This window comes from Carcharhinus amblyrhynchos, chromosome 24 (assembly GCF_965287045.1).
Source record: "Carcharhinus amblyrhynchos chromosome 24, sCarAmb.v2.hapA, whole genome shotgun sequence".
Taxonomy (NCBI): domain Eukaryota; kingdom Metazoa; phylum Chordata; class Chondrichthyes; order Carcharhiniformes; family Carcharhinidae; genus Carcharhinus; species Carcharhinus amblyrhynchos.
The window spans coordinates 44,465,303-44,485,618 of NC_137347.1; the positions used below are offsets into that span (position 1 = coordinate 44,465,303).

The 20,316-nt window shown below is 44.3% G+C and overlaps 1 protein-coding gene across 2 annotated transcripts in view; it reads left to right on the top strand.

Annotated features, from left to right (window-relative positions):
* Positions 1-20,316, top strand: part of LOC145358011 (proto-oncogene tyrosine-protein kinase LCK-like) — a 109,543-nt gene that overhangs the window by 80,608 nt on the left and 8,619 nt on the right. For both annotated transcript variants that reach the window (XM_080211689.1, XM_080211690.1), the window contains exons 10-11: positions 3,893-3,969; positions 7,903-8,056. In XM_080211689.1, the coding sequence (XP_080067815.1) occupies positions 3,893-3,969; positions 7,903-8,056 (231 nt within the window). The remainder of the gene's footprint in view (positions 1-3,892; positions 3,970-7,902; positions 8,057-20,316) is intronic.

Genomic DNA, 20,316 nt, shown 5'->3' on the forward strand with positions numbered 1-20,316 from the left:
ATTCTTCTAAGCTCTAACGAGTACAAGCCTAGTTTATTCAGCCTCTCCTCATAGCTCAACCCCCTCAACTGAGATAGAGAACCTGGTAAACTGGTGCGGCAACAATAATCTCTCCCTCAATGTCACCAAAATGAAGGAGATTGTCATCGACTTCAGGAAATGTAGTGAGCACATGCTCCTGTCTACATCAAAGATGATGAACATAGAACATAGAACATAGAACATTACAGCGCAGAACAGGCCCTTCGGCCCACGATGTTGCACCGACCAGTTAAAAAAACAATGACCCTCTAACCTAAACCAATCCCTTTTCGTCCATAAACCTATCCACGGACCTCTTAAACGCCCCCAAACTAGGCGCATTTACAACCGCAGCAGGCAGGGCATTCCAATCCCTCACCACCCTCTGGGTAAAGAACCTACCCCTGACATCCGTCCTATAACTACCCCCCCTTAATTTAAAGCCATGCCCCCTCGTGCTAGCTTTCTCCATCCGAGGAAAAAGGCTATCACTGTCCACCCTATCTAAACCTCTAATCATCTTATATGTTTCAATAAGATCCCCTCTTAGCTGCCTTCTTTCCAGCGAAAACAACCCCAAATTCCTCAGTCTCTCCTCATAGGACCTCCCCTCCATACCAGGCAACATCCTGGTAAACCTCCTCTGCACCCTCTCCAAAGCCTCCACATCCTTCCTGTAATGTGGGGACCAGAACTGCACACAGTACTCCAAGTGCGGCCGCACCAGAGTTGTGTACAGTTGCAACATGACACTGCGACTCCTAAATTCAATCCCCCTACCAATAAACGCCAAGACACCGTATGCCTTCTTAACAACCCTATCTACTTGATTCCCAACTTTCAGGGATCTATGTACACATACACCTAGATCCCTCTGTTCATCTACACTATTCAAAGTCCTCCCGTTAGCCCTATACTCAACACATCTGTTATTCCTACCAAAGTGAATTACCTCACACTTCTCCGCATTAAACTCCATCCGCCACCTCTCGGCCCAGCTCTGCAACCTGTCCAAGTCTTCCTGCGAACTATGACACCCTTCCTCACAATCTACCACACCTCCGACTTTGGTGTCATCAGCAAAGAAGAGGGGATAGTCGGGAGCTTCATATTTTCTAGATGTTCAGATCACCAACAATCTATCCTGGTCCCTCCACGCTGAATCTATAGTTAAGAAAACCCACCAATGCCCCAATTTTCTCAGAAGGCTAAGGAAATTTGGCATGTCCATGACGACTCTCACCAATTTTTACAGGTGCTCCGTAGAAAGCATCTTTTCTACAGTTTGCTAAGGCTTCTGCTCTGACCAACATCGCAAAAAACCACAAAGAGCTGTGAACGTATTCCAGTCCATCATGCAAACCAGCCTCCCATCCATTTAGTCCATCTGTACTTCCTGTTGCCTCAGGAAAGCCGCCAGCATAATCAAGGTTCCCACTTACCCCGGACATTCTCTCTTCCACCTTCTTCCATCAAGAAAAAGATACAAAAGTTTGAGGTCATGTACCAATCGACTTAACAAACGTTTCTTTCTTGCTGCCATCAGACTTTTGAATGGACCTTATACTAAGTTGATCTTTCTCTTCATTCTATCTGTAACTGCAACAATATATTCTGTGCCCTCCCCTTTCCTTCTTCCCTGTATATTCTAGGTGCTTTTTCTATATAGCTCACAAGAAACAATACTTTTCACTGTACCCCAATACACATGACAATAATAAATCAGTAAATAAATCAGTTAACAAACTCAGTGACTCACCTTACTCCTTTCCAAGACTACTAGGTCAAGAAACGACGCTAATATTGCCATTGATAATGTTCATCATTGTGCTATACTCTGCAATATCCTTACTGTGCATATCTATCTGAACTACGTTAATTATTCAAACACCTTCAGTGAAGCTCCTTCCTTCTGTCTTGATGATGTGGAGATGCCGGCGTTGGACTGGGGTAAATGTATTAAGAAGTCTCACAACACCAGGTTAAAGTCCAACAGGTTTATTTGGAATCATGAGTTTTCGAAGTGCTGCTCCTTCGCCACTCACCTAATGAAGGGGCGGCGCTCCAAAAGCTCGTGATTCCAAATAAACCTGTTAGACTTTAACTTGGTGTTGTGAAACTTCTTATTTCTGTCTTGAGGGATTGTTTATTCTTTCTTCACATTCAGCATTATTATTTTTATTACATTATTATAGTTTATTTTTGTTTTGTATAAATTACATATCCAACTCCAATGTGGTCCTTTCTGTCCCAAGAGTACTGGTTACAAACCAGAATAAGATGACAAAAATAGAGCTCCCAAATGCTTGGTGATTGGGGTCCCCTCAGGAGCTGATCAAGATGTGAAGCACTTTGGGTGGGATTTTATGGCCGCACTCATCCCAAAAACGTAAAAGGTAAACGGACCTTTCCATGGTCTGCCCCTTGCCCGCTCTGATTCCCTTGGCAGGCGGGATGGGAAAATTCATCCCTTTGTGTGATATGTAAAAGAAGATGGGGTTCAACTGGTGAGAATTGAAGCTAACAGGAAGAAATCCAACTATCTCTAATGCTGACCTCAAGATGAGCCAAAGGAAGCTGCATTGTTTTTTGAAACCCTGTTTTACGGTGTTATTGGGCAAAATCGGATAATCAACTCTTGCTGCGTAATGAGAGTATCAGCGTGCTGCTGTAAAGCTGCATAAACAATATTGTAATCTCTTAATTCAATAGAGTGATATTCATAGCAACACCCTAGCGAATGAAAAGGGAATCCTCCCATTTCCATTCGGATAATAATTAAAGACTATGCTCTACCTTCATTCTGGCAGCAAAAGCAAAATGTGGAGATGCCGGCGTTGGACTGGGGTAAGCACAGTAAGCAGTCTCACAGCATCAGGTTAAAGTCTAACAGGACCCTATTGGACTTTAATTTGGTGTTGTGGGACATCTTACTGAGCAAGAGCAAAAAGCAGGAATTTAAAGGAAAATGTTGGGAAAGCTCAGCAAGTCTGGCAGCACCTGTGGAGGGAAACAGAGCTAACATTTCAAGTTTGTATGAATCTCCTTCAGTATGAAGAGTCGTTGAAACTCAAGATGTCTGTTTCTCTCTACAGACCTTGCCAGATCTGCTGAGTTTTTCCAGCATTTTCTGCTTTTATTTCAGATTCCCAGCAACTGCAGCATTTCATTTTTGTTGCCATGGCAGGGATTTAACCTGTTTGTGATACAGAAATGAAAGCTACTATATAAGAATGAAATCTCACCCAGCCTCTATGAATGATCCTAGGAAAAGGGGCTGGTTAAGAAAGTTTAATACAGGGCTGAGTAAGAGCTCTGCCAATTAAAGACCATTGCTTTGCTCTATAAATTTATTCCACTGATGTTTGTTTTCCAAGCTCATTGAAGGCTGGAAATGACTGTTGGCAATTATCAAATGATTGTTTAACACGTGTACCAATTTCTCTCTCTGCTGTTTCAATACAAGTGTTGAACAAATGAGGCTTGACTGTACTAATTACTTCATCAAGAAACTTGGATTTTTTTGGGGGGGATGAAGGTGGGGGAAGGGAATAGCAATTTCGGATCAAGTATTTTTCATTCATCTTTGACCATGTTTATTTTCTCAAGCACTGAACAATTAACCACAAGCACCTGTATGTTTAAATGTTTAACTAGTGCCTAGCATTCATTATGGATTCCCTTTGCTCGTGTCAATGAATGTTACGCATCATGTCCTGATGACAGAATATCAGTTTCAAAAATTCTACCCAGCCAAACAATGTGAAAATCATCATTTCAAACAATATCAGCCTACCGCTCAATATATCCAAAGTGTTTTGCTGGAAGTTGTGGTACAATATTTATGTTCCTATTATTTTCTCTTTTTCAGGTAGTTTAGTGGATTTCCTGAAGACAACTGTGGGGTCAAAACTGAACATTTTTAAGCTGATTGATATGGCTGCACAGGTGGGTTGCTCCCTCTGGCTGTCTGTGCAACTGGAATAAAATAATGGGAAAATGTAGAAACTGCCCAGCAGCTCAATCAATGCATGAAAGAGGAAATAACTAGTAGGTCAGAACCAGTCCTGCTGGGGATTCTGAGCTATCCTTCACCTATCCTTCACCTCCATGCTCTGACTAGCTCAGCTGCTGTACTTCCAACACTATTCAGGAATGATTCCCTTTTTCTTTGATCTCTGTGTACCTTTGGTTACGATTGTTGGAACAAACTAGAGGTGATGTTCACACTTGATCTATATTTCCACATTTTTTCCCTGCAGAGTGGCATTTAAGTGCCATTAGTTACAAAATATGATGTTTGTCTAAGGTTTGATTCTACAGCACTAAATTACAGGGAGGAATCCATTCTTTTTGAACAAAGATTGGGAATGAATGCAATGTTACCAATAAAAAGTGAAACAATTGCATGTTGAGCACCATGAAGAACCTTAACCACATCCCGTCACATACTCAAATGTTAACTAAACCTACAACCCTTACCGCACCCGCAATAATGCACATTTAGTTTAGAAATGTGTTGCAAAGCAGCAGTCAGTATGTTGAAGGCATGCAGTTTTCATGTGGTATGTGGAAGCTTGAAGAGCATCAAGAGCACGAGCAAAAGAATACATACTCAAAATGAGTGCAAAAAGCTGAGGCCATAAGACTGAGCTCCACACCGAGCTCTGGCTGATTGATGTTAATGTTCTTTATCTTACATTCAACAGAGGTCGGTTCCAGCTGAGGTTATGGTGTCCTCACACCTCGGCTTTGTACTCTGGCACAGGAAAAGGACAGAGTCAGTAAAAAGGCAATTTATAGTTGAGGTTTGAACAGCTCATGATTAATGAGTGTAACAGTGAATAAACATGAAATCACTGAAATGTAGCATTATAATTTAATAGGGACACTAATCCTAGGACTGTTTAAAGAAAGGGATAGAATGTGAAGTTAGCAACAAATTTCTTGTAGCATTTAAATGTTTGAGACAGGATCCAAGGCTGTTGGCAATTGGTTCACAGTTAGCTGGCTTCGTATCCTCAGATCCAGTGTAGGATGTTCACAGTAAGCTAATAACAGGCTATGACAGTGAATGATTCTGTTCTGCCATGAGTTACTTACTAAATCATATTGTACTGCTGTACCATTCACAATATATTTAAATCATGAGAATAAGCAAAGGGAAAATTACAAAATAATTACTTTTGAACTAAATCAAGAACCTGAGATAAGTGAAAAATATCTTAATGAAATAATAAGCTAACTGTTAGTGAGTAAACTTCTTGCTTATCTTTGTAAAAAGGAGTTTTATCAATGTTTCTGGACAGGAAGGGGTGGAAAACAGGATTTGGATCAGGATGAGGTTATCTGGGACCAAGGGAAGAAGTGAAAGGGGGTTGGGGAATAAAATTAGTCAAAGGCTTGTGTGTAATATTAATCCATTAGGTATGATGACCCAAAGCAACTTTATTCAGCCCATAATAGAAACGTAGAAGATAGGAGCAGGGGGAGGCCATTTGGCCCTTTGAGCCCGCTCTGCCATCCATTACGATCATGGCTGATCATCCAACTCAGTAGCCTAATGTCGCTTTCTCCCCATAATCTTTGATCCCATTTGCCCCAAGTGCTATATCCAGCTACCTCATGGATGCATTCAATGTTTTGGCATCAACTACTTCCTGTGGTACTGAATTCCACAGGCTCACCGGGTGAAGAAATGTCTCTTCACCTCCGACCCTGAATCCCCAGACTGTGACCTCTGGTTCTGGACTCCCCCACAATCAGGAAGATCCTGTCTACCCTGTCTAGTCCTGTTAGAATTTTATACGTCTCTATGAGATTCCCCTAATTTGTCTGAATTCCAGCAAAAACTCCAGCTTCTAACCTACTCAATCTCTTTGTATTTAGCAGATAAAGCTGGCAGTGAACTAAAATGTCAAATCTTTCCAAGATCATAATACACATGTAGAAAATATCTTAGATATACAAGTAGATTTATCATAACTTTTTAAAAGTAATGATACGTGTTCTTAGAATTTTCAGTGCTTAAATAGAATTGTTTACTGAATGAAATTCTGATCCAGCTGGTGACACAGAGAATATCCTTTGAGCGTAAAGTTGCTCTGTGGCTTTGTCAGAGTTTCTGCAAACACACAAAACTTTAGCTTTGTTAAAAACTCAAGAAGACTTTGACACCTGTCAGCATGAGAAACAATCCAATGTAAAAGTCAAACTGCATTTTAACTCTTTCAAATATTTTATATCACAACTAACAGCCCTCAGCTACAAGCTGACTTTTTAAGAGGTTGGTGCTCAGTTAAGGCTGTGGCAATGTTGTTTCTGTAATACTTGGCAGGAGTTCAAAAATCCTTTTCTCATCAGTATGAATTTCCCACGGGATCTTCCTGGTGCCTGCCATTAAGGATAGGGAAATGCAATGGGATGCCAATGAAGGCCCAACCGGAATTTCTCCTCATTCCCACGTGGGAAAACACACCAGTCCATGAGACATTTAGAACAATTTGGTGTGCAGAAGTCAGGACTTACCTGAAGAATGCCTGGAGCTGCCTCTGAAATTCTAGATGGAGGCTGCCAGTGACTATGGATTCTAGAACAGTGTAGCAGTGGGTTGGGGAGAGCATCTGTCAGGTGAAACTTCCAGCTTCAGTGTCATCAAGGACACTCCAGCCTCAGAGTATTCCTGGAGAACCAACCTCATTTTCAGGAGGTCCACCTTCTTTCATCAATGGTGGGGCAGTGTTGTTGGGTGCCTTTTCAATATGGCACCCAGATGTCATTGGTGGGACTTGTGCTATCATGCCCACCTCACCACAGAAGACGGCACTAAGGTCTCAAGTGTATAATGAATGCAGTTGGGGCTGGGAGACATTGCATAGTTTCTCGTTGGCTTCCACAGCGGAAAGCATGCCATGTTCTCTAGCCTGCCATGGGACTTTGCCTTAGGTGGGACAATTCCATTCATTGTGTTTAGAGATTGTAGTAGGGTCTGAATGCATGCATTTATTTTTTCATGAAATGTGGGCATCGCTAGCAAGGCCCGTGTTTGTTGCCCATCTCTAATTGCCCTTGAATTGAGTGTCTCATTCGCCATTTCAGAAGACGGTTAAGAGTCAATAATTTTGCTGTGGGTCTGGAGTCACATGTAGGCCAGACCAGGCAAGGACGGCAAATTTCCCTCCCTAAAGGGACATAAGTGAACCAGATGGGTTTTTATGATCATTGAAGCCATTACTAGCTTTCACAAATTGAATTTCCATTCCGCTAGTTGCTGAAGTGGAACTTGAACCATATCCTCAGAGCAGTGGCCTGGGCCTCAGGATTACAAGCCCAGTGACATTTGCATTATGCCACCACCCTACTTTCATCTGATAGTGGGAGGAATATCGCATTAGTTTGTGATAGGTTTTTTGAGGAATGTTGATGTTGGCCGATGTTCATTTCGATGGGTGGAGGAATCGGAAACTGATGACAATGCGGTTAAAGGTTGAGCAAAGGTGGCTGAAACCGCATGCATGAAATCACAAACACAGAATCAGTGAGGAAGAGGTTACTAAAAAGGAGAGCTCAGAGCAAGCATCTGGCTTAAGCAATTTGCAAAGTGATCTTTATTTATTTAATTGTACGATCAACAAAGGAATGTGTCTAACCTGAAAAATACTTTTCTTTTCATCAAAGTTCACACTTTTCCTTTTGGTAAATTCCAACATCACTTAAAATTTGATTCAAAGCTGCAGCCAATGAGAACATTTGAAAAGCTGTTCACTTTTCAGACACATTTTACTGGAGGTAACATTTCTACCGAGGGATCAATCAACTTTGTCATTTTGATATTTCACAAAGCAACCAGATGCTCATCTGAATTATAACATTCTTCCACAGATTGCCGAGGGAATGGCTTTTATTGAGAGGAAAAACTACATCCACCGAGATCTTCGAGCCGCAAATATCCTTGTTTCTGAAACTCTCTGCTGCAAGATTGCTGATTTTGGCCTTGCCCGTCTTATTGAAGATAATGAATACACGGCAAGAGAGGGTAAGACCCTAGCTCATGGACATTCTTCATTTAAACTTCTGATTCTGCAGTTACCACATCCATTTAAATTGAGAACACAGTGCTGAAAATGAAATGTCTTAATTTTATAACTTACACAAAATCAGGTATTTGAAGGACAAGATTAGAATCATCAGAATCCCTACAGTGTAGAAGCAGGCCATTTGGCCCATCGAGCCTGCATCCCACCGCGGCCCTATCCCAATAATCCCCCTGACACTAAGGGGAAATTTACCATGGCCAATCCAACTAACCTGTACAATCTTTGGACTGTGGGAGGAAACCGGAACGCCTGGAGGAAACCCACGCAGACATGAGAGAAGAACGTGCACATGGGAGACTGTGCAGACCCCCACACAGTGGGGGCGTGGGCTCGTTGGGCCGAAGGGCCTGTTTCCTGTGCTGGGTTGTTCTTTGTACAACAGCTCCCCACGAACAGACAGGTAGCAGCCCGACTCCGCTGGAGTGAAGGGAGGCCATGAAGACCCCCCGGGAAGAGAGGGCTGGGGGAGGGGGTGTCCCCCGGGCATTGCCAGTGCCAGCCTGGCCCCCGGCACTGCCCAAGGGATAAAGTGGCAATGCCCAGACAGCACCTTGGTACTACCCAAACGGGAATTGAGAAGTACAAAGGGGTGGGGTCAGAGGGGAGTCTCTGGGGGGAGAGGTCAGTGGGTGTGGGGGACCCAGCTGCCACAATGCATTGGGACAGAGAGAGGGAGGCCAGCGACCAGCGACCAGGACTGGACATCAGGGTGGAGGTGGGGTCAGCCTGCTGAGGGATCAGAATGGCGTGGGGGGGCGTGGAGGAGGGAAGGGGCTGCTGGAGCGGGATGGGTGAGGAAGTGACTAGTGACTGTGAGAGTTGGCCGGGTCAGGGCTGCCTGAGTTGGGGCTGCCGGTGGTAGGGTTTGTTGGGGGCGAGGGGGTGGCCAGATTGGGACTGTGGCGGGGAGGGTGTGGAGATCAAGGCAGCTGGGGTGGGGGGAGGGTGTCAAGCTGGCCAGGGCATGTTCAGGAGGCCAGTAATCAGGGGTTGGCCAGCAATTGGGAAGCCGGCAGTGTGAGGCCACTGCACACGCGCACAGTCTTGGTGCTGACAGATCAGCACATGCGCAGTGGCCCACTCAGCGCGTGCTGCCGGCCTCTCCAGCGAGAATAGGCCCCACCTATTGAGTTTTAATGAGATTCACACTCTGACTCTCTGTGATGGAGTGTGGGAGATTCATTTTGTGAGTCCAGCTGAAATAAACAATGGGATTTCCTCCAGTTTTTACATGAATTCAGCGCTTAGAAATTTTTTTGTGAGGATTCCATCTTATTTATTAGTATCACAAGTAGGCTTCCATTAACACCACAGTGAAGTTACAGTGAAAATCCCCTAGTTAGCACACACTGGTGGAGCAGGCTGAATGGGCCAAATGGCCTACATCTGCTCTTATCTTTTGTGCTCTCGAGTAAAACGATATCAAGACATTTTGCAAGAAGTAAGACTTATATTGTTCCTTATAGTGCAATGCCACGCATTCTGCTAATGTACAAAGTCTGGGTGAGATGAGAAACTGCAGGCTACAGAATTACAATGCTGAGCGACCACTTGACAATGCACATTGCATGTTGCTGCATTAGGGTATGGAGCTGAAAGTCTACATGGTATCTTCATTTTCAGACCTTTACCAGAATAATGAAACAACATCAGACAGCTATGTTTGTTGGTTTCCGGAACGGTGTCAGTATGCTTTCCCACACTGACCGCCTTCCTGTTCATTGTCTCACATCTGTCACAGAGAGCAAGACTGGAACAATGCACTCTGACAGTATCCAAACATCTATCGCCGAACACTGGGGATAAAAGATGATGTGCTCAGTGTTTGGGGAGAAAATTCTGCAAAGGACTATTTTTAGAGCATTTGTGTAAAATCCTTACATGTTTCTTTCATTTGTCAATGTAATTTATTTTGTAGTGTAGCAGCATGAGAGATAACAGCTGAGTTTAATTCCTCATAGCTCTCAACTGGAAAATAGAATTAAAATAATTCCTGACCCCAAGCAGCACGGTGGCACAGTGGTTAGCACTGTTGTCTCTCAGTGCCAGGGACACAGGTTCAATGCCAACTTGGTGACTGTTTTTTAAGTTTATTTATTAATCGCAAGTTGGTTTACATTAACACTGCAATGTGGTTACTGTGAAAATCCTCTAATAACCACACTTTGACGTCTATTTGCATACAATGAGGAAAATTTAGCACGGCCAATATACCCAAGCAGCACGTCTTTCAGACTGTGGCAGGAAATCTGAACACCCAGAAACAGACAGTGACCCAAGCCGGGAATCGAATCCGAGTCTTTAGTGCTGTGAGGCAGCAGTGCTAACCACTGTTCCACCATGTCACCTGACTGCCCGGTTGGAATTTGCACATTCTCTCTGTCTCTGCGTGGGTTTCCTCTGGAAGCATCCACAGTCCTCTGGGGTAGAGAATTCCACAGATTCACACCCCCAGAGTGAAGAAGTTCCTCCTCAACTCAGTCCTAAATCTGCTCCCCCTTATTTTGAGGCAATACCCCCTTGTTCTAGTTTCATCCGCCAGTGGAAACAACCTCATTGCTTCTTTCTTATCCCCTTCATAATCTATAGATTTCCCCTCATTGTTCTGAATTCCAAAGTGTATAGTTCCAATCTAGTCAGTCTCTCTTCATAAGCCAACCCTCTCAACTCTGGAATCAACCTAGTGAATCTCCTCTCTATCCCTTCCAGGGAAAGTATGTCCTTTTTCAAGTAAGGAGACCAAAACTGTATACAGTACTCCAGGTGTGGCCTCACTAGCATCTGATACAGCCAGGGAAAATAAACTTTGTGTTGACAAGTCCCTTCATAGACATGAATGTTTCAATGAGATCACCTCTCATTCTTCCAAATTCCAGAGACTATAGACTTCATTTATCCAGCCTCTCATCACAGGACAATCCCCCAATTGGCTGGACTGTCTCCTAGGCAAGTTTACTCTTCCTTTTCTTCAGTTCTCTGTCCAAAAGAAGATTTGACCCACACTGCCGCGATCTCCACCAAGGGTAGGGCAAAGAGGCAGCTCTCAAATCCATATTAGCTAGAATGGACCTCAAACACCATGCTGTTGGCACCAATCTGAACCACACCACCATCAAACTGAGACAACTGGCTCCAATGGACTCTGAGTTGCTGTGGCTAGATACGCTTTTCCATGTATGTTGTGGAGTTATGGGCAGTGATGGTGGAGTCTCCAATTTTCTTTCTATCACATGGCTGACCAGGAATCTCTTCCACTCTTACTGCCTGATATTGGGGTGTGTTGAAGGATTTTAGGTTGATAATCAACTTGTTTGACCACATTATTAACACACCTGTTTAGCCTTCATGGAGTGGGATTTGAACAAAGAAGTTCTGACTCAGAGACAGGGACACTACTCACTCCCTGACAAGACCTCCTCCTCCCTCAAATATGGAGACAAAAATTATACACCGTATTCCAGGTGTGCTTTCACCAAAGCCCGAAAGAATTGTAGCAAAACTTCTTTATTCTGATGCTCCAATCTACTTGCAATAAAGACCAATATGATATTGGTTTCCCTCATTATTTGTTGATACCTACGTGTTAACTTTTAGTGTTCCTTATACAAGTACACCCAAATCCCTTTGGAAATCAACATTTACCAGTTTTAATACCTTTTAAACTGGTAAATGCCTTTTAAAAGATATTCTACTTCTTTATTTTTATGTCCAAGCTGAATTCCCATCTCAGATCACAAGAAAGGTGGAAAGATGGAGTCCTGGTACAGTGGTGTGACCATGCTGGAGTGGCCCGTTTTGGCTTGGCTGCATCAGCTGCAACCTGAGCTGCAAATGTATTGATCATCTCCTGAATGTCCCTTTTCCTGGATTGGTGGGGGGGTGTGTTTGAGCCCATACCCCTCTCTGTAGGAGTGGGTTGAGCCAGCAAAAGTGGGTATTCCCCTCTGCTTGGAACCTTTTGGTAGCATAGAGTTAGTTGGATATTAGTGCTGGCCAAGTGTCTGCTGATGGAATGTGACTCCCTGGGATCAGGCAGCTTTCTAAAACTATTTACCTCATCCCCATTCCCCTCAATATGCGACTGACACCTGGTACAGTAGACGGTTTGGACGACACAGTCAATCACTAACTTACACACAGTTCTCAGATGTACCTGATCTTTATCTATTTATTCTCTTTGGCTATGATATTGACACTGCATTGCAGCTACACATGTTATATTGCTGTGCAATTCTAGCTTTATTTTTGCTAGTTATGCATAAGAATAACGGCAGTGAATTTTTGTAAGAATAATAAAGTGTGTTGAATTGAGTAACTTGACACTTCCCTACATTATACTCCATCTACAATCTTGTTGCCCACCCACTTAATCTGTCTCTATCTCTTTGCAGCCTCTCTATGTCCTTCCCACAGCTTACCTTCCCACCTGGTTTGATATCATCAATAAACTCAGAGCCACTTCTCGCAACCTAAGTTATTAATATAGATTCTAAGTAGCTGAGGCTCCAGCGCTGATCTTTATGTCACCACATTCTGTCACAGCCTGCCAATCTAAAAATGACCTGTTTATGACTACTCTGCTTCCTGTCCATTAACCAATTCTCAACCCACGCTTATTAATCTTTTTGTGGCATCTTATCAAATGCCTTTTGAAAATACCTGTGTACAATATCTCCTGGCAGGGGTGAGCATGCAGCAGGGTTCTGCCCAGCCATCGTTGCACTGAAGTAAATGTCCTTCTGCCTCCAAGCTTGCCACCAACCAGACCAGAAAATTCCAGGAAGTGTCTGCTCACTGTATATAAATTGAGAAGTTAGGTGGAAGGTCAGTGTCTTTACTGGAGAATGTCAGCAAGGCAGTGACAAAACTTCATGCTTCTCTGAAATAGTTGGTTCCATTCCACATTGCCAGGTAAATGCCAGTGTTGTGTCTGTACTGGAACAGCTTGGCTATGGGTGCAGCAGGTTCTGGAGCACAAGTCTTCCGTACTATTGCCAGAATATTGTCAAAGCCCAAATCCTTTGCAGTATCCAATCCCTTCAGCCTCCCTTCAGACTGACATCTGTGATCCTGGGGACATCAGGGGGAGACCAAGAATGGATTATCCACTCAACACTTCTGGCTGAAGATTGTTGCAAATGCTTCAGCCTTATCTTTTGCACTGATGTGCTGGACTCCTCCATCACTGAGAATGGGGACAAAAGCAAATTACTGCAGATACTGGAATCTGAAACAAAATCAGAAAATGCTAGAAAATCTTCAGTTCTCTGTCCAAAAGCAGATTTGACTTAGATTTGAGAGAGGATAGAATTACTTTCTCAGGAGGCTAAAGAAATTTGCTATGACTCTCACCAGCCTTTACAGATGCACCATAGAAAGCATTCTTTCCAGATGTATCACAGCTTGGTGTGGTTCTTGCACTGTCCAAATCCGCAAGAAACTATAAAGGGTTGAATGAAGCCCAGTCCAATGCATAAACCTTCTCCCATCCATTGACTGCATCAGAAAAACAGACAGCATAAACAAGGACCCCACGCATCCCGGACATTCTCTCTTACGCCTTCTTCCATCAGGAAAAAGATACAAAAATCTGAGGTCACATACCAACCGACTCAAGAACAGTTTCAAAGAACAAAGAACAACACAGCACGGGAAACAGGCCCTTCGGCCCAACGAGCCCGCGCCGCCGTCCCACTGTCAGTGACCTATTCATGATTTTAGTCTACACCTAACGTGCGAGGATCAGGGAGGTCCAATTTAGGGACAATTTAGTACCCAATCAATCAGCCTAAAAGCACATCTTTGGGGGATGTGGGAGGAAACCGGAGCACCCGGAGGAAACCCACGCAACCACGGGGAGAACGTGCAAACTCCCACAGACACAGGCCCAAATCCATGTGTCCGCACAGCAACAGAGATAGTCTCTGAGCTGTCATGTTGCCCTCGAGATGGTCCAGTTTAAGCACACTAACGACATGAAGCAATAGGCAACTCCCGAAGCAACGTCCAAGAGCAGCCCACTACAACCTGCCGCATGCATGCCCCTTGCTGGACTTAAATGCCTGTGGAGACAAAAAAATTCATTATTAAACAGGCAAAGACTAACATCCCTGAGGCAAAACGTATTCCCAAGCCTACAATGTTTAGTAGGGCCTACTATATCCCCCTATATGTAGCCCGCTCATATGGCTGTCTAAGTGACTCTTAAACAACCCTAGCGTGCCTGCTTCCACCACCTTACTCGGCAGTGCATTCCACACCCCCACTACCCTTTGTGTGAAAAACTGCCCTCTAATATTTGTCTTATACCTAGCCCCCCTCACCCTAAGCCCGTGACCCCTCGTTCTATCCATTTCTAATAGCGGAAAAAGCTTACCACCATTTACTCTATCTATCCCCTTCATAATCTTATAAACCTCTATTAGATCCCCCCTCAGCCGACGTCTCTCAAGGGAAAACAGCCCAAGTTCATTCAATCTTTCCTCGTAAGACAGCCCTTCCATACCAGGCAACATCCTGGTAAATCTCCTCTGCACTCTCTCCAGGATCTCTACATCCTTCCGGTAGTACGGCGACCAGAACTGGACGCAGTACTCCAAGTGAGGCCTAACCAACATTCTATACAACTGCAACATCAGACTCCTACTCTTATATTCTATACCTCTTCCTATGAAGGCTAACATACCATACGCTTTCCTCATCACATTCTGCACCTGCACCGACACCTTCAGGGACTTGTGCACTTGCACCCCCAGGTCTCTCTGCGTATCTATACTCCGGATAGTTCTACCTTTTATCGTATAACTCCCCTCCACATTATTCCGGCCAAAGTGCATCACCTCGCATTTCTCCGGATTAAATTCCATTTGCCATCTATCTGCCCAATCTACCAGCCTGTCTATGTCCTGTTGCATTGCCAGGCACTGCTCCTCAGTACCCGCCAATCTAACCATCTTAGTGTCATCAGCAAATTTGCTGATCACACCACCTACCCCCTCTTCCAAGTCATTAATATATACCACAAATAGAAGAGGTCCAAGTACCGAGCCCTGCGGCACACCACTGGTGACAGGCCTCCAATTGGAAAAGGAGCCTTCCACTACTACTCGCTGTCTCCTCCTCCCAAGCCAGTTCTCCACCCATCTACATACCTGGCCTTGTATCCCATGAGCCTTCACCTTTTCTATCAGCCTACCATGAGGGACCTTGTCAAACGCCTTACTGAAATCCATATAGACGACATCAACGGCTTGTCCTTCGTCAACCGTTTTTGTCACCTCTTCAAAAAATTCCACTAGATTCGTAAGGCACGACCTCCCTGTAACGAAGCCATGCTGCGTATCCCTGATCAGATTGCAGCGCTCCAGATGTTCATACATCCTATCCTTGAGGATCCTCTCCATTAGCTTGCCTATAACTGAAGTCAAGCTCACCGGCCTATAATTCCCTGGGTTATCCCTCTGACCCTTCTTAAACAACGGTACTACATTTGCAATGCGCCAATCCTCTGGGACCTCACCTGTGTCCAAAGAAGAGACAAAGATTTGCGTCAGAGGCCCAGCAATTTCATCCCTCACCTCCCTTAGCAGCCTGGGATAGATGCCATCAGGCCCCGGAGATTTATCCGTCTTTATACTGTCTAAAAGTCCCAACACCTCTTCCCTCGTGATGACTATATCCCTCAACGGATCCTCAAACTCCTCAAGCACAGCACCAGACATCAGGCCCCTCTCCTGCGTGAATACCGACGCAAAGTATTCATTCACGATCTCCCCCATTCCCCCAGGCTCCAAGCATAGTTCCCCTCCTCTGTCCCTGAGAGGACCAATCTTCCCTCTAACCATCCTTTTATTTCTAACATAGGAGTAAAATGCCTTAGGATTTTCTTTAATCCTACCCGCCAAAGCCATTTCGTGACCCCTTTTTGCCTTTCTAATGCCCCTTTTAAGTTCTCTCCTACATTCTCTGTATTCTTCTAACACTATCTCTGTCCTCCAATGCCTAGATCTAATGTACGCCTCCCTCTTCCTCCTGACCAGGTCCTCAATATCCCTAGTTACCCACGGCTCTCTAATCCTACCCTTCCCATCCTTCCTCTTGACCGGCACGTGCCTTTCCTGCAAAGATTTTAGTTTTCCCTTGAGAGACTCCCACATACCCAGCGTCGACCTGCCATCAAACAGCTTACCCCAGTCCGTATCTTTAAGATCCTGTCTAATCCGGTTGTATCTAGCCCTCCCCCAGTTTAACACCCTCCCCTTAGGACAGGCTTCATCTTTATCCATTAATATCTTAAACCAGACAGAGTTGTGGTCACTGTTAGCCACCTGCTCTCCTACTTCAACATCAACCACCTGCCCAGGCTCATTCCCCAGAACCAAGTCCAGTATAGCCCCCTCTCTGGTCGGGCTATCCACATACTGCTCCAGGGATCCTTCCATTACACACTGTACAAATTCCTCCCCGTCAGCACCCTCTGATCTCGGCACCTTCCAGTCTACCCCGGGGAGATTAAAATCTCCCACTACCACCACCCTATTTCTTCCCTGCTGCTGTCAGACTTTTGAATGGACCTACCTCATATTAAGTTGATCTTTCTCTACACCCTAGCTATGACTGGAACACTATATTCTGCACTCTCTCCTTTCCTTCTCTGTGAACGGTATGCTTTATCTGTGTAGCGTGCAAGAAACAATACTTTTCACTGTATATTAATATGTGACAATAATAAATCAAAGCTAATGTTTTGAGTCTGAATAACGCTGCGTGGGTGATCTTACCAAAACAATTCTAAGTCCCAAATGAGCATGAAAATGATGGAGGTTCAGATCTGTTTTCTGGATGAGTTAAAAAATACAATCTTATGCCACTCTGAGAAAAAAAATGAAGTAAGATTGGTTTCCCACTAGCAGGAGGAAGATTCAGTGTGTAAACTCACCAGAAAGCCAGCTGATTACACCAGAGGGTGCCATTGTGCATGTGAAGATCTCTCTCTGTTCTATGCAACAGCACAAAGAGAGATCTGTCAGGCATTGAACCCCGCTATTGCTGGCTCCTCCCCCACCGCATTATCACTGTCCTCCTCTCCTACGATCACTGGCCTCTCCCCCACGAATGCTCCCCACCCCCGGGCTGGCCGATTGCCCTTCCACCCCTGCCCTGATCAATATCTCCTCCCAACACACCGCCCCTCCACTGGTCAATCGTTGGTTGAAGAGTGCGCAACACTCCCCCCCGCACCCACCCCCACCCCCCCAATCCCGATTTGGGTTGCAAAGTGTGCAGTGACCTCCTCCTCACCTCCACATATGCCCCGCTCAATCTAGGCCCCCAACCCCTCCCTTTAGTCTCTGCCCCTAAGCCCCCATCCTCTTGGCACTGTGCAGTGCCCAGTGCTTATCTGTAACTGCATAAAATCCCTGACTGCTGACCCAGGTGTTGTAGTGGGGGATTGGGGAACATTGTGCGAGTATATTGGGAGAAACTGTTTGTATTGACAGGAGAGTTTGTAACCTGATGACACAGATTTACAATAATTGTCAAAAAAGCCAGGGAGAGGATTTGGAGGTTTTATTTATCCAGTGCGTTGCTCTGATCTGTCTGAAAGAGGGGGTTAAGCAGCCTTAACTCGTAACTTTCAATGTATGTGCATATCCAATCGAGAAGGAGAACCTTGCAGGGTCTAAGGTAAAGAGCAGCTGGAATGGGACTAACTGGATCGCTTTCAGAAGGGCAGCAGAGACAATAGGTCTCTTTCCATGTTCTACAATCCTGTGATAAAATAATACAATGAACATGACAAGTGATTTTATAATAACGCATTTCCGACCTATAATCAGTTGCTGAAATTTCCCCCACCTTCTTCCAGCAATGGCACTGTCCCAAGAGAACACGCTGGGTATCACTCAGATAGGAGGCAAACCCAAGAGTAAGCTAAGTTGTTGTTATCATAAAGTACATCACGGTGAACATGAAGCCTCATGACGATGAGTCAATCCAAAACTGTCACCGTCAGCAGCCAGCGCAATCTGTTTTTCCCATCCTCCTTCTATCATTTCAGTAATTCAGCCATGCTGGTAACAGACAGCGTGGTGGACCTTTGAGAGAAGGTGGAAAGGTCTGGAGATCAAAAACACCCAGTTACTCTTATCGAGGTAACTGCTGGTGGCTTTCTCAGTTGCTACACTGACATGAGGGGGTTCCCTCACAGTTTACCTTATCTGTGGCCGTACACTCGAGAAGTGCTTAATCAGAAATACAGGGTTAAAGTTTATCAACTAAATATTGTTTCTAAATCAGTAATCCATCAGTAAAGGTTGAGAACAGAGAGAATATGAGCAGCAATTTAGTTCAGGGTGCCATCTTGTGGTAGTCTTGAAAAATTATAAAAGCTTTAAAATATTGATTGAGGAGATGAAACAGAGATTGGTTTGGGACAGAGGGAGGCCATTCAGCCCTCTGAGCCTAATTTACCATTCCTCAAGATTCATTGCAAAAGGTTCTTCCTGAATAAGTTCTTCTGGTATCTTCGCAGTTCAAAAAATCTGTTTTGTCCCATATTAGAATTCTGGTAGAGAGCACATTCACAGTTTAGTAATCTTTTAACAGCAGTAAAGATATAAGATAAAGAATGGAGATGGAATTTATTTAATATTATTGCATGTTCTGATCCAGGTACATCAGAGGCTTCAGAAATCAAGTCTCACCTCAAAATTAGCATCATTACAATTATTGATCTCACAAGTCATACTCTATGGTGAAGAACCTAAATAATCCCGGTTACAATAAGACCTGGTCACCGACCAAAATCCTTACTTCCAATTAAAGCAGCAAAGCTTAGCAGGGTCTTCCCAGCAATGGGAGCCGTATTGGAATGAACACATTCCACAGCATTCAAAGACACAGTCAATAATATCCACGGAATCGATCAGTCTAACCATGGGGAGCTTCAGGGAACCTCAGTGTTCTCAACCTCAAATACATTCCAAACTTACTTACGTAAAGACACTTTTGTAATATAAGACCCAAGACTGACCCAGACGCTGATCAATCAAATTGCTTCGTTGGTGACGACCTGATGACAATATACTTTATAAATTAATTAGTGCCTTAAAATTTAGCATGTTTTACATCTCTGTGATCCTTTTGTCAAGGTGAATGTCTTTATCTGAGACTTGATGGTGCCATTCTGTGCCCACTTGGGCACTGAAATCACAAAGAATAATGAGGTTGTCCTGATGGGACAGTTACCTTGCTGAGGTCATCATAGAATGCTGTCTGACCTTCTCTGGGTGTGTCATTGTTGGAGCATCAATGCATGCTGGTTACTGGCAAAGAACCATGAGTTGATTGCTGATCCCCATCGGAGGTCAAGCTTGGGTGCCAGTTCCAATTGAATAGCAAAGTCCATTCCTGATTGTTGAAGCTGACCTTGGATTTGCTTTTCCAATAGAATGTGTAGCTTATACCAATCTCCTCGATTTGAAACTCTTCAGCAAATCTTGTTTCACCTTGGGGCAGCTAATCCTAGCCAGCATGTGATTTGTGCAGAGGAATATTAATAACCATGATCTTGGCAGAATAAACACCAGTGGCTGGCTCCTCCCAAAGTGCAGCAAGTTTGACTTAACTATCACAGTGGGGTTACAGGGATAGGACCTGGGGGCGATTATTGATGGTGCAGGCTTGATGGACCTCCTTCTACACTGTAGAGATTCTATGATGCTTATGATTCTGAACTCCAGAGAATGTAAACCCAACTTACTCAGCCATTCATGTTTCCAGTCAGACTGCTTGCTGAAACAAAGGAAGCGCAATGCAACTGCTCCTAAAAGCATGGCCAACAGATAATGAATGAAAACGGCATGCTGGTTTTTACTTGAAGGGGATTGGAGAATCAGAATAAAGAAGTCTTGCTGCAGTTGGACAGGGTCTCGGTGAGATCACATCTGGAATACTGTGTGCACTTTTACAGTTTTATTCACATTGGAGACGATACAGTGATCGTCCAGTAAATCAGCACCTGGAGTATTGGGATTGTCCTGTGATGAGAGGCTGAGTAAATTGGGTTTACATTCTCTGGAGTTCAGAATCATAAGCATCACAGAATCCCTACAGTGCAGAACAAGGGCCATCAAACCTGCACTGACAATAAGCCCACCCAGATTCTATACCCGTAACCCCACGTGTTTACCCTGCT